This window comes from Aotus nancymaae, unplaced genomic scaffold (genome assembly GCF_030222135.1).
Source record: "Aotus nancymaae isolate 86718 unplaced genomic scaffold, 86718_ANA_hifiasm-v0.15.2.pri h1tg000058l, whole genome shotgun sequence".
NCBI lineage: Eukaryota > Metazoa > Chordata > Mammalia > Primates > Aotidae > Aotus > Aotus nancymaae.
This window is the reverse complement of record NW_026988472.1, coordinates 44,091,457-44,106,305: the sequence shown is the minus strand read 5'-3', so window position 1 is coordinate 44,106,305 and position 14,849 is coordinate 44,091,457. Positions and strand designations below refer to the sequence as shown.

The window sequence follows — 14,849 nt, the reverse complement described above, 5'->3', positions numbered from 1 at the left end:
TGATTCTCTGAAATGGTACCCCTGAGAATGTCATCAGGTATGACACTGGTTTCCTGCTTATGCATCATTACTGAGATGAAGTCAAGATGTTTATTTTTCAAGCAGAAGTTACATGCTCTATCAATACAACATTACATTATAGGGCTGCTAGTTCTTCAGTGATATTATTCCTATAGTAGGGTGGATGTTGGAGCCTTAGGCAGTGATGCCCTATCTCAGATGACTCAGAGAAGATATAGGCAGCTTACTGCAGAGAGAGCCACTGGCCAGATTACATATCTTACAGAGAAGCTTTTACCAACCAACACTGTACTTAGATTGGCATTTTTAGTCCCACTTTAAATCTGAAAAGCCAACCAGTGGTCAATCAGGGACACATTCAATCCCATATATTTGTAATATTTATCTTACTTTATGCCAGGAATTCTAGGTTTAGATAACTAGCTATTGAAAGTGTAATATTTGGCACAATAATGACTCAAATAGCCTGTTCCAGTTACTGTGCTGAATAAACCACCTCAAACTTATTGGCACAAAACAAACAACATTTTATTATGCTCAGGAATTTGTAAAGGGCAAAGTATGGATAACTAGTCTCTGCTACAAGATGTCTGAGGTATTAGCTTGGATGACTCAAAGACAGATGGTTACTTGACATCTAGGAGTTAGTCATCTGTAGATTTGTTTGTTCACATGTCTGATGCCTAGGCTAGGAAAACTCTAAGACTAAGACTACTGATCAGAGTGCCTACACACAGCCTTTCCATGTGGCTTGACTTCCTCACAGCATAGCAGACTCAGGGTAGTTGGATTTTTTATATGGTGTCTGAAGACTCCAATCCCAAGTGTACCAGTGAATATGGCAGAGCTGCATTGCCTTTTATGAACTAACACTGAAAGTCATACAATGTCATCTTCACTGCATTCTATTAGTTACAAGCAAACATAAGCCTGCCCAGATTCAAAGGGAGGGGACATAGACCCCTAACTCTCACTAGGAGCAACTTCAAAGTCACAATGAAGAAACCATGTGAATGGGATATATCATTGTGGCCATCTTTGACAAACACATTCTGCCACAGTCCACCCTCTTCCCACAACAATTCACATCCCTCCCACATGCAAAACATGCTCACTCCCTTTTCCAAAACCACCAATATTAAATGCACACCTACAGGAATGGTAAAATAGAAAGCTGTTTTTTGTTATTGGTGTTTTCTTTTCTGGGTAAGGGAAAATAATTAATGACCTATAAAAGACTTCCATGGGTGAAACACTGATTATAGGTATTGAACTAAAGTGTAGCTCAACCTGAAGAATAGAAGATACTTTCAAACTCTTCATCCAATAAGGGATCAATATCAAAAGTATACAAGAAAGTCAAACAACTCAACAGTAAAAAAAAATCCAAACAATCCAATTTAAAAATGTAAAAAGTATCTGAATAGACACTTCTCAAAAGAAGACATACAAATGACCAACAGGTATATGAAAGAATGCTCAACATCACTAATCATCAGAGAGAATCAAATTAAAACCACAATGAAATATCATCTCACCCCAGTTAGAATGGCTATTATCAAAGAGACAAAAAATAACAAATGCCAGCAAAGATGCAGAAGAAAGGGAACTCTTGTATACTGTTGGTGGGAATATACATTAATAAAGCCATTATGGAAAACAGTTCAGCTCAAAAAGCTAAAAACAGAACTGCCATATAATCCAGCAATCCCAATACTTGGTCTATATCCAAAGGAAAGGAAATCAGTATGTTAAAGAGATATCTGCACTCCCATATTTACTGCAGCATTATTTACAAAAGACAAGACATGAAATCAACAAACATATCCATCAACAGATAAATGGATAAAGCAAATGTAGTATTCATACACAATGGAGTACTATTCAATCTTAAAAAATGAAATCCTGTCATCCATAGCAAGATGGATGAGTCTGGAGGACATTATGTTAAGGAAAATAAGTCAGGCACAGAAAGAGAAATACTACATTTTCTCACTCATTTGTGGGAGCTCAAAAAGTAGATCTCATAGAAGTAGAGAGTAGAATAGTGGTTACCAGAGGAAGAGAAGGGTAGGAAGGAGTAGGGAATAGGGAGAGGTTGATTAGCAGATGCAAAAATACAGCTACATAAGAAGAACAAGTTTTAGTATTGTATAGCACTACAGTAAACAATATTTTTTTCAAAGAGCTAGAAGAGAGGATTTTGAGTTTTATCAACACAACAAAATGATTACTGTTTGAGGTGATTGATATACTAATTAACCTCATTTGATCAGTACACATTGTACACATGTATCAAAATACCACACTGTTTCTCATAAACATGTACAATTATATGTCCATTAAAATATATTTTAAAAATTTCAATGTACCTCAAAGCTCAGGATCTCATCTTGTAAGTCAAATGAAGCATTTCAGGTTAAGCATTTTGGGTACAGTTAATTATGAAAACCTGGAAACTAAAAGACAAGGTATCTGCTCCACTTATCCAACAGACAATATGGAGATATACAGAGGAGAACTGTTACAGACTCTTCCATTCAAAACTGGGGGAACAAGAGGCACATGGCAGTCACTGGTTAATAGGAATTCTAAAACCTAGAAAGGTCCATGTTGGAAGATCCTTGTTTAGAGGATATATTTTTTGGTTGTCCTCTCTAGCTTTTGGGTCTGCTCTCTGGACTCTTATTCTGCTATTTGAATCATCTTTTTTTTCTGTAAGAAGGTGTACTTGTTTGCAGCTGAGCAACCTTCTTAGTCTATTTCTTGTCTTTAAAATATTAGGAGTCTAAAGACCTCCTTTCACTTTATACTGTCTTTGTAGTTTTCAGTCTAAATATACAATTCCTTAAAAACGGTTCAGAGCAGGACCGGGCATGGTGGCTGATGCCTGTATTTCCAGCATTTGGGGAGACCAAGATGGGAGGACTGCTTGAGTCCAGGAGTTTGAGATCAACCTAGTAAATACAGTTGAGATCTACAAAAAATTAGCCAGGCATGATGGCCCATGACCCGTCAAACCTGGGAGGCTGAGGCAGAGGATCACTTGAGCCTGGGTAGTCGAGGCTGCAGTGAGCCATGATCATGGCACTGCACTTCCAGCCTGGGTGACAGAGTGTGACTCTGTCTCAAAAAAAAACCTGTTGGGGCTTATGTATAAATTTATTATCTACTTCATTAGACAAAAGCTATACTCACAAATATTTTTAAGATAAGCCCTATTTTAGTTAGGAGGAATAAATTTTTGAGATGTATTACATAGCATAGTGACTGTAGTTAATAATAATGTATATTTAAAAATTGCTAAAAGTAGAATTTAAATGTTCTCACCACAAAAAAAGATTAGTATGTGAAGTAATGGATATGTTAATTACCTTGAGTTAATTATTCCATAACAAAACATTGCATTATACTCCATAAATATATACAATTATTATTTGTCAATCGCAAGCCCTTGTTATCTTAGGCTCCCTATGAGTTATGCTGTGTGGCCCAACACTCTTAATATTCATAGGAGCTTATTGTTTAGAGGAGATAATCTGTAAGGCATGTTCTTATGATCCTTATAAATCCTATTATCTGTCTGAAAGAGCTTATAAGGTGCTGCTTTAGATATTTCTCAGGTTTTAACAAAGAATCGTATAGTCCCACCCTGTATATGGTTTTTCTCACTGAGGCCTGTTCTGATTTGAGGACACTTTGCAGGCTGTAAAGACTTATTCTGGATCCTTTACATTTCCTCCAACTTCTACTTGGACACTTAATAGTCTGTTTGTCAGTTCTTTGTCCTCTCTCAGTTTGGTATAGCATCTAAAAGTCAAGCAGTATCCCCAGTGCTCTACCTGGAAATCTCCTTAGCTAGATCATCAGTTTGATTATGTATATTTTCTATTTTCCATGTTATCACAGGAAACAAAGTTGGTAAACTTTTCCCCATCCTCCAGCTTTCAATAGCAATTGCATTTCTCTCCTCCCAGCTTTCCAACAATCTCCCTGAGGTCCTTCCAGTTTCTGCCTGCTGCCTGGTTCCAAAGATAATGCCACAACATTTCAGTTTTCGATACATCACCAATTATTTGTGCAGCTGTCTATTACAGCATAATAAATCATCCACATCTTGGTGGCTTAAAACAATAATAAGCAGTTCATTATCTCACACTTTCTGTGAGTCAAGAATTTGGGAAGATCTCAGCTAGGCAGTGTGGTTTGCAGTCTCTCCTTTTGGTGCAGTCAGACAGTAGCTGGAGCTGGAACAGCTGGGAGTTGGCCAGGCATCATTCTCTCTTCATGTAGTCCCAGGGCTTTTCCATTTGATTTCTCCCCATGAGCTACTTTGAGTTCTTCACAGCATGGTGGTCTCAGGGCAGCCAGACAGCTGACATGGTGGCTCATGGTTCCAAGCATCGGTTCCAGGAAACCAGAATTGGAGCTTCATCACTTTTTATGACCTAGCCTTAGAAGTTATTTAGTGTCACTTCTACCATATTCTGTTGATTAGGAGGGAGTCACAAGCCCACTCACATTCAAGTGGAGGAGATATAGATCCCATGTATCAGTGGAAAGAGTGTCAATGATAATATTGTTAAAAAAGCATATGGGATGAGAGATACTGTTGTGACTATCTTTGCCAAACACAATGTGATACAGTCTGTGACTTTTATATGACATATGGGAGCATGCAGAGAAGAAAGTGGGAACTGCTTCTCTTCTCTTTGCCTTGCCAACGTGCCACTATGCTATCCACAGACCAGTTTGAGAGGGCCCTGCAGGATGAGTGTAGGGGGTCTCACCAGATGACCCAAACCATGGGTACTCCATAAAGCTTTCTTTGGAATATTTAGCTGACATGCAGAATGATACTTATAATATCATTTTATTCTCAGCATCAGAGCAAAGATTTACTCTGAATCCAAAATTATTTATAAGTATTGCCATACCTTGGAAGAACTTGAAAAGTATTTAAAAGAATAATTTTGACTCAGTTTTTTCATTGCATTATTGGTCTTTGCCATTTGGTATGCTTTTGCAGTGTCTGGTACTTGTTCATTTCCGTGTTTAAGCATTCCTGTATACCAATAACAGACAAACAGAGAGCCAAATCAAGAGCGAACTCCCATTCACAGTTGCTACAAAGAGAATAAAATACCTAGGAATACAACTAACAAAGGATATAAAAGACTTCTTCAAGTAGAACTACAAACCACTGCTCAAGGAAATAAGAGAGGACACAAGCAGATGGAAAAACATTCCATGCTCATGGTTAGGAAGAGTCAATATCAGGAAATTTAATGCTATCCCCATCAAGCTACCAATGGCCTTCTTCACAGAACTGGAAAAAAACACTTTAAACTTCATATGGAACCAAAAGAGAGCCCACATAGCCAAAACAATCCTAAGCAAAAAGAATAAAGCCAGAGGCATCACACTGCCTGACTTCAAACTATACTACAAGGCTACAGTAATCAAAACAGCATGGTACTGGTATCAAAACAGAGACATAGACCAATGGAACAGAACAGAGGCCTCTGAAGCAACACCACACATCTACAACCATCCAATCTTGACAAACCTGACAAAAACAAGCAATGGGGAAAGGACTTCCTGTTTAATAAATGGTGTTGGGAAAACTGGCTAGCAATGTGCAGACATCAGAAACTGGATCCCTTCCTATCACCTTACACTAAAATTAACCCCAGATGGATTAAAGACTTAAACATAAGACCTAACACCATAAAAAACCTAAAAGAAAACCTAGGCAAAACTATTCAGGACATAGGCATAGGCAAGGAGCTTCATGACTAAAACACCAAAAGCAATGGCAACAAAAGCCAAGATAGACAAATGGGATGTAATTAAACTTCAGAGCTTCTGCACAGCAAAAGAAGCAATCATTAGAGTGAACCAGCAACCAACAGAATGGGAAAAAAATTTTGCAATCTACCCATCTGACAAAGGGCTAATATCCAGAATCTACAAAGAACTAAAACAGATTTACAAGAAAAAACAAACCCATTCAAAAGTGGGGAAAGGATATGAACACTTTTCAAAAGAAGACATAGATGAGGCCAACAAACAAATGAAAAATGCTCATCATCACTGTCATTAGAGAAATGCAAATCAAAACCACATTGAGATACCATCTCACACCAGTTAGAATGGCGATCATTAAAAAATCTGGAGACAACGGATGCTGGGGAGGATATGGAAAAATAGGAACAGTCTTACACTGTTGATGAGAGTATAAATTAGTTTAACTATTGTGGAAGTCAGTGTGGCAATTCCTCAAGGACCTAGAAATAGAAATTCCACTTGACCCAGCAATCCCATTACTGGGTATATATCCAAAGGACTATAAATTGTTCTACTATAAAGACACATGCACATGTATGTTCATTGCAGCACTGTGCACAATAGCAAAGACCTGGAACCAACCCAAATGCCCATCAATGATAGACTGGACAAAGAAAATGTGGCACATATACACCGTGGAATACTACGTACCATAAAAGACCATGAGTTCATGTCCTTTGTAAGGACTTGGATGAATCTGGAAACCATCATTCTCAGTAAACTGACACAAAAACAGAAAACCAAACACTGCATGTTTTCTCTCATAGGTGGATAATGAACAATGAGAACACGTGGACTCAGGGAGAGGAGAATCACACACTGGAGTCAGTTGGCGGGGGGCTAGGGGATGGACAGCAGGGGATGGGGAGGGATAAGGTGGAGAGAAATGCTGGATATAGATGAAGGGGGAATGGAGGCAGCAAACCACCAGGTTATGTATGCACCTATGCAACAACCCAGCATCATCTGCACATGTACCCCAGAACCTAAAGTACAATAATTAAAAAAAATAATTTTAACTGTATTGGCTAATGTCTGATTTTAGCATAAGTCACCTTCAGTATTTTTTTGTCTTGCAAACAGTTTGGGTTAAAAAGGCTACCAGTCATGCATTAAAATACAACCAAGTATATGCCTCCAGCTGAGATCTCTCTCTGAGTTATAGACTTCCAATCTATCTCTAAGATCTACTGATTGCCCCTCTATGTCTACAGTTGCCACACTGCTCTCCACCTACACCACCACCCATTAAGTTCAAATCATTATCTTTCATCTGGACCATTGCCGTAGCTCCCTAACAAGTCTTCCTGGGTTCACTTTTGCTTTCTCTAGCCAGTCATCCACATGGCAACCAAAGTGATTTATTTCAACAGGCTAATCTAGTAATGTCATGCAATCCCCATTAAAAGCCAGCAATGGCTCCCCTTCGTTCTTAAAATAAAGCTCCATCAAACACTGGTTTACAAGGCCGTATATGATGTAGCCCCTGGTTCATTTCTGAAACACTGTCTCACTCCACATTCCCCCTGTATTCCAGGCCTCAATTGCATCCCTTAATTGCAGCAAACCATCCTATCTCAGACATCACCAAACTCTGCCTTCACCTCTTTAATGCCTCTCATTTTTCAGATCTCTAATGTAATATCACTTCCTAGGAGAAAAGCTTCTCTTATCTGTCAGATTAGACCAGGACCCCATTTAGTAAGCTCTCATAGCATCTTATAATTTTCCTTCAGATCCCTTATCATAGTTAGTAATTATATATTCATGTGATTATTTTATTGTTTGCCTTCATCTCAAGGTTGCAAACTCCTTGAAGGTAAGAATCAAATCCATTTTGCTCTCCACTGGATCCCCAGCACAGTGCCTGGCATCTCTGCAAGCCTTTTCCAACCACTCAATCTAAAACACTCCCTTCTCTGCCACTTGCCTATCTTAAGTCTCTTACCTCAACTGTTTTCTTTTTTCAAAGCACCCATCATTATCTGTATGTATGTGTGTCTTGTGTGTATATACATTTGTATATGTATATATGTATGTATATTTGTGTATATGCATAAATATGTTTGTATATGTGTGTATAATTTATTTATTGTTACTGTTTCCCCCTCCAGAATGTAAATTCCAAAAAAAATCAGAGACTTTCGTATTCTTGTTCATTGTTGTATCTCTACCACACACCTGGCACATAATAGGTACTCAATAAATATTTGTTAAAAATATTAGAAATAAGCTAGGCACTATGGCTCATGCCTGTAACCGAGCACTTTGGGAGGCCAAAGTGAGTGCATCACCTGAGGTCAGGAGTTTGAGAAGAGCCTGGCCAAATGGTGAAACCCCGTCTCTACTAAAAATATAAAAGTTAGCTGGGCATGGTGGCGGGTGCCTGTAATCCCAGCTACTCGGGAGACTGAGGCAATAGAATCGCTTGAACCCAGGAGGTGGAGGTTGCAGTGAGCTGAGATCATGCTACTGCACTACAGCCTGGGCGACGAAAGCAAAACTCTGTCTTTAAAAAAAAAAAAACAGGAATGGCACATGCTGAAGAAATAAATCCTGGAAGTTCCTTCTTTAAAAATTAATGAAAAAAATATGCTGCACTGAAAAAGAGATAATACATTGACATGCTTTCGTTTTGGAAAATTGCCTTTCACAATCTGCCCCAAATGACACTTTGACAGTTTTAATTCATTTCAGCACATGTCATTAAGCAACACGGGGCTATATTTGGTTTATTTCAACTTTGTTGTTCTGCAAAGCTCAGTCAGATTCTTCATCCATAATCTTGAATGGAAGCCATTTTGGATTTGATAGGAGCAAAAATGTACACAGATCAAACACCAGAGACTTTGGAATCATTTTTAGAATCAGAGAGACCTGGATTTGAATTTCAGCTTCAACATTTATTAGCACTATAACTATGGAAAGCCACATAACTTTTCTTGGCCTCAGTTTTCCCAGGTGACTTGATGGGTCAGTTAGGTAATAGGACTGACGATAGTTTTAAGTGGATGGTACAGACTCTTAATCAATGAATGCTATCCATTTATTATTCATGTATATTCCCATAGTACCCATGATACAAAGGAGGAAACTGAAGCCCTAAGAGTTGAAGAAAATGTCTCAAGGCCACTCCCCTTATATGCGGGTAACAGAAGTTACCAGCTCTGTGATTAAGCATCATTCAACCATCATTTGCTTGGGAGCCTTTTTCAGTGAAAACCCACCATGTTTGGACACATACTGCTTCCTAAGAAGAACCAGAGAGGCTGTTATATTCTTGCATTGAGTGAGACTCACTATAACCTTTAGTTCTAACTGAGAAATTTCCTGTTCCAACAGAAAGGAGACTTAGTCCAATCAAAAAATCTGGGTGAGAAATGTGATGGAAATATTTTCCCCATTCCAATTTTTCAGAGTTGTTTTATTTCCTCCTATCTCAAGAATAAAAGAAAAATTACAAATATAGACTCTGCTAAAATGTTTTAGTTTGTAAGTACCATGGTCTTTAATTATATTGAAATCATTTGCTTATGACAATTCACTACAATTCAATTCTGATGGGCTTTTTCCAATTTCACAACGAGACAAGAATTATTCTAAACATAAGAATGAGCAAATTTTACAATAAGTAAAACTGATGCATAAAATGGATAAAATTAGATAATAAATTTCAAGTAAATTGTATAGTGCCATGGCAGCACTTCACACAGCAGACAGGATTAAGGAGACCTTATCAAAGTGGGATATAAAAATTGCATGTATTGAAACCTTGACTGGATGGTTCATTTTCCGAGAGAAGTTAATCAGTGAATAACAAAAGAGGGTCAGCTAGAAGTGTTTATTGCTCAGTTACTAAAGATGGAAGATGATCAATAATTAACTAATTGAGTTCCTGGCTAGTTAGAAGAAATGAAGAATATATGCCTAAAATTAATTATTTCTAAACTGGAAGGACCTAACTGGCTCTACTCAGTTAGGTGCTCAACTCAGCTGTGCCTACAGATTGTTCTTTAGTTTCAGTTTATCCATGACTCAAGCTCATTTCATATAGGAATCTTGTCATATTACCATAACATTTTATTCTGAACCTGCTAGAAAAGCAATTAGTCATTTATTATAACACAAAAAAATTCAAATTGGTTGCAATTATGTTTTCTGAATCAAAACCATCTCCTTTGATGTGAATATCATAAAGTTCTATATTTAAAAGGCATTGAATGCATCATAATGGTAAATAAGAAGACCCTTAAACTAGCATTTATACATCCTGCATATAAAAACTTAAATGGATAATTTTTACCCACAACAGATTTATTTTTGTGGCAGAGAAGTTTAAAGAATTGATTTAATTAGCTATAACTATGCTCAGAAGCATAATCTGAAATGGTGTTGAATGAATGAGGAAAGTATTTTCAAGTACAGGAAAAACCCTCTTAAAATTCCCTTTCATTCATTATTCAGCAAATGTTTATTAAGCACCCACAGTTTGCATGACAATGTACAATATAATGAGATTCTAACCTGGCATCCTTCCATTCTAGCTCTGGCAGTTAATTGAATGAGTTAATCTTTTCAGCTGTCCATTCACAGTATGTGATGAAAGACTATAGAAATCAAATGAATGAGTCAGTCTGAAAAGACACATGGACATGTATATTTAAGTTTCCTCTTGCTTTGTGTGCTAAAAACAGTTTACTACCTACCTACCCTTTCTATTTCTTTAGTGGCTTCTGAATTTGAAAGAATATTATCTTACTCAGGCAGTGAACTATATGCTTAATCATGAGTTTCTGAAGGTTTATAGAGGTGAGAACTGTAATTTGCAAGATTCTGCAGATATGGAAAGGAAAAAAACAGCACAGTAAATTTGGGCAGATAAGAAGAAAGGTATTTTGAGGGGTTGTTGCTATTTGAATAGTAATTTTAGACTTAATAATATAGAATAGGTTGTACATTTTAGAGATGGACATCAGAACTCATCTAGACCAGTGGTTTTCAACATTTTACATTAGCGTCACTGGATCTTTAAAAATATAGATCCTAAGTTCTCATCCCCAGAGACTGGTCTAGAAGGGGCTGGGAGGGGAGGCAGGCATACATGTATTTGTAAAAGTTCTCCAGCAGCCAAAGCTGAAACACACAGATCCAGTGCAGCCTTGACATTTTTGGCATGAGGTCCCTGAGGCCTTGAAAGAATAAGTAGCTTGCCTAAGGTCAACATAGCTTAGAAGCCTTGGAGCAGGCAAAGAACAGAAATATCCAAATTCCCAGAGCAGATCTCTCTTTACTAAACCAACTGGCATCATTTTTACTTTACCCACATACTGGCTGAGATCTAATTATCAATTAGTAGTAGTTGGGAAGTCCAAGACTGCCTTTAACAAGTCCCCTCCTCCTAATGACCTGTGTGTGCTTCCTTTTCTTGCTAAGCACTAAATATGTCTTCAGACACTTATGAGGACACTGATGGCACTGTAATAATTAATATATCTGGTTATTCCACATTTTGAAAGGCTTCACTTATTTGAAACTTTTATATCCATAAAATACATCATTCATATGTTAAGGCAAAGAATACAGATTTAATATTTGAATCTGGGTCCCATTTAAGTCTTCATTATCAAGTTTATATAGCTGAGCACATGGAAGTACTCAGATGTTAGGCTAGATTTTGTTTGCTGACTTCCTATATAATACCTTTAATTTTGCCCCTTCCACCAGATGCTGAAAGCTCCATGCAGGTAGAGCCCTTGTCCAACTTCATCCACTGTCTCCCAGCACCTAGTACAATGCTTGTCACACAGGCAACACTCAACAATTAATGGTTGAATTAAAAATCCCTTATTATATTTTGTTAAGAAATGAGACAGAATGCCTTTAGCCAATGTGTGTAGGACAATCCCATATAAATAAAAGTACGGAAAGATGGCTTTATAAAATAGTACTTTTACAGTTACTTTTTAAGGAGCTTTGGTCTGATTTTTGTGATATAATGGTCTGATTAAACGTTACAACTAGGTCGAGACAGGAAAATCATGTGAGCCCAGGAGTTCAAGACTACCCTTAGCAACAGAGTGGGACCCCATCTCTACAAAAAGTTAAACAAAAAATTAGCTGGGCATGGTGACTCATACCTGTAGTCCCAGCTACTCAGGAGTCTGAGGCAGGAGAATCACCTGAGCCTGGGAGGTCAAGGCTGCAGTAAGCTGTGATCATGCCAGTTCACCTCAGCCTGAGCAACAGAGTGAGACTCTGTCTCAAAAAATAATAATAATAATAAAGGTTATAATTAATGGCTTTTATTGGAAGCACTAGGTACATTCATTAATAAGATCTACTAATGTATCAAGCAAGTGAGGTTTCTGTTTTCTAGACTGATTTTCCTAGAGATCAAATTTACATGGTGAAGGATGACATGGAATATTTGGCAACTATTCACACTTGCTATCTCTCCAGCTCAAATTCCAAGTCACTGACAGGTTGCAATGCAATGTTCAGCCATGTTTAGGGCTCGCTTCACCAGAGATACTCCATCACAATGGACAATGTGAATAAATCAAAGCCTCAAAGACTCTGCTGAATACACTTCTTCATTTTCAGGCTGCATGTATCTCCCACAAAAGGAGGTGGCACCTGGGTACTACACTAATCTAGCTAAATGAGCCACATGGAAGCAAATCTGTTCTGTTTTCCAGGTTCTGCAGCTGCTCATCTGAGCATGTATACTATAATTTAACCTACCTATTCTGAAGTCCTTGCACTTCTCTTTAAACTGTTACAGGCGCTTTCATTCCCCATTTTGCACATGATACAGTGCAATTAGCTGAAATAGCTCTTCTTACCTTCCTTACCTCTCCAGGGATCTGCTGTTGAACTTACAAAACTCATTTAAGTACACAACGTACAATTTGTCCTTGCTGTGCCATTCATTTGAGTTATAGTTAGGCAGTTATTCATATTATAAGTCCTTCATTTAGTATACCTTTTATGTGTGGCTGAAGACACTAGACATGCAGTAAGCATTAATGAAATAAAATTAACACCAAGTTTCCTTGTCTTTTGGGAAACGTAACCATTATTATCTGGCAAGATAAAGAGTTCAGTGCCTCTGGTGACTCAGAGGAGTTGCTATTATTGTGGAAGGCAGTAATCTAGTTACAGAAGAAGATAATTCAATTGATGGCAGTTTACAGCTAAGTCATTTCAATCCCACCTTTTCAGCCCCATCATTTGACCCCCTCCTTTGACCCAACCACACACCCAGATTCCATACATTTTTAAGGCCTTTACACCAAGGAATAAATATAATTTTTGTCCTTTTCACCAAGGAATACAATTTTTCAGACTTTTATATAATTTATGTAGAAATAATCAATACAAATATAAATGACATCAGCTAAAATGACACATTTAAATATGGTAAAGATGATTCACTAGCCAAATTTTGAAAATCAACACTGGAAAAATAAAATTATTAAAGAATATTTAATCTCTGCTATATAATTGAAATGAACAAGAGGGCTAGAAGGGGAACAGGTGTATATTCAAGGGGCTTATCTTAGATGTAACATCAGCATTAAAGCTAATGTTCATGGAGGAACTGCACTGTGCATGAACCACAATATTATAAGTTACTTGGGCACACAGCACAGGCTCAGTACATGTTTTCTCAATGAATGAATGAATGAATGAATGGCCTTCAGAGATTTACAGTGTAACATTGTGATTTAGAGAACTGCTTCTCTATTCACATCTAGGGATTAATAAACTAGATTTTGGGAAAGTCAGTACTGAATACACTGTAGGTCTTTCTGTTTGTTAATTACTTAAAATGACCACAAAGTCATTATTCTTACCCTTAATTTCTCAGTCTGAAAAGTTAATGAACTGTATCTGTTCCATGAATAATTAAGTTGAACTTGAAAGAGAACTCCCTATTCCAAAAGCCTCCCACACCACCAGTTAACTGTGATTTATCCTTTTACTTCTAAAGAATTTTAAGCATCTTCCACCTAACTTGACTGACAACCAATCTGTGCTTCCTCTGTCTTTATTCTGTCAGGAAGAAGACGCTACTCGTGAAAGTCGTTTTAATTTTAGTGGTTATGGAATGGGCCACTGCCTCCAAGTGAAAGATGGAACAGCTGTCAAGGCCACACCTGCCAACCCACTCCCACAACCCCCAAAAGATGCAGATGCTATCAAGAAGAAGTTTGTGGACCGAGCAAAAAGGATTGACACAATATCTCGAGCTGCCTTCCCATTGGCCTTCCTCATTTTCAACATCTTTTACTGGATCACATACAAGATCATTCGGCATGAAGATGTCCACAAGAAATAGATGTGCCCTACAGACCCTGGGACCTTCTTGCCTCAGTGTTATCCTTGTAAATACACAGTAAAATTGTCTTTATATCATCACTTTGACAGAGGAGAAGATTGAGGGAGGGGGGAGGGAGGGTCATGGGGGTGGGTTTCCTGGCACCTACATGAAAAAAGACAAGTTATATGGGTGATGAAGAAAACTGCACAAAATTAAGAGGTTGCAGAATCACGGGAGCATAATTCCCTTCCATAGTCTTTAGCATTGTTCTTTCAGTCAGACATGATATGTGCATCAATCAGACATGATACGTGGGGTCAAGTTCTTAAGGGCTGTCTGCCTTTTGGTCCTTTTGGTTTGGTTTGGCTTGGAATAATTATGGTACTGAAAAAAGTTAGCTACACACGCACACACATACACACACACACACACACACACACACACACACACCCCTCTCAAAAATGCTTAACCATCTGACCACACTGACTAGCCTATAGTGAGTTGAGGACCAAACTTTTTCAGGAAAATGCTGCCTCATTTTTAAAAACAAGCCTCCTAAGCTATGTTCTTTACAATGTCTGTAATTAGTGTTTCACCTGAGAAATCCTTTTGTGGATCATAAATTATTTCTACTTATCCAGTAAATAACAAT

The 14,849-nt window shown here is 37.8% G+C and overlaps 1 protein-coding gene across 3 annotated transcripts in view; it reads left to right on the top strand.

The window, feature by feature from the left end:
* GLRA2 (glycine receptor alpha 2) overlaps window positions 1-14,289 on the top strand; it is a 210,667-nt gene extending 196,378 nt beyond the window's left edge. For all 3 annotated transcript variants that reach the window (XM_012434894.2, XM_012434899.3, XM_012434908.2), the window contains one exon: window positions 13,937-14,289. In XM_012434894.2, coding sequence (XP_012290317.1) covers window positions 13,937-14,215 — 279 coding nt within the window. In that variant the 3' untranslated portion in view covers window positions 14,216-14,289. The remainder of the gene's footprint in view (window positions 1-13,936) is intronic.
* The last annotated feature ends 560 nt before the right edge of the window (window positions 14,290-14,849 follow it).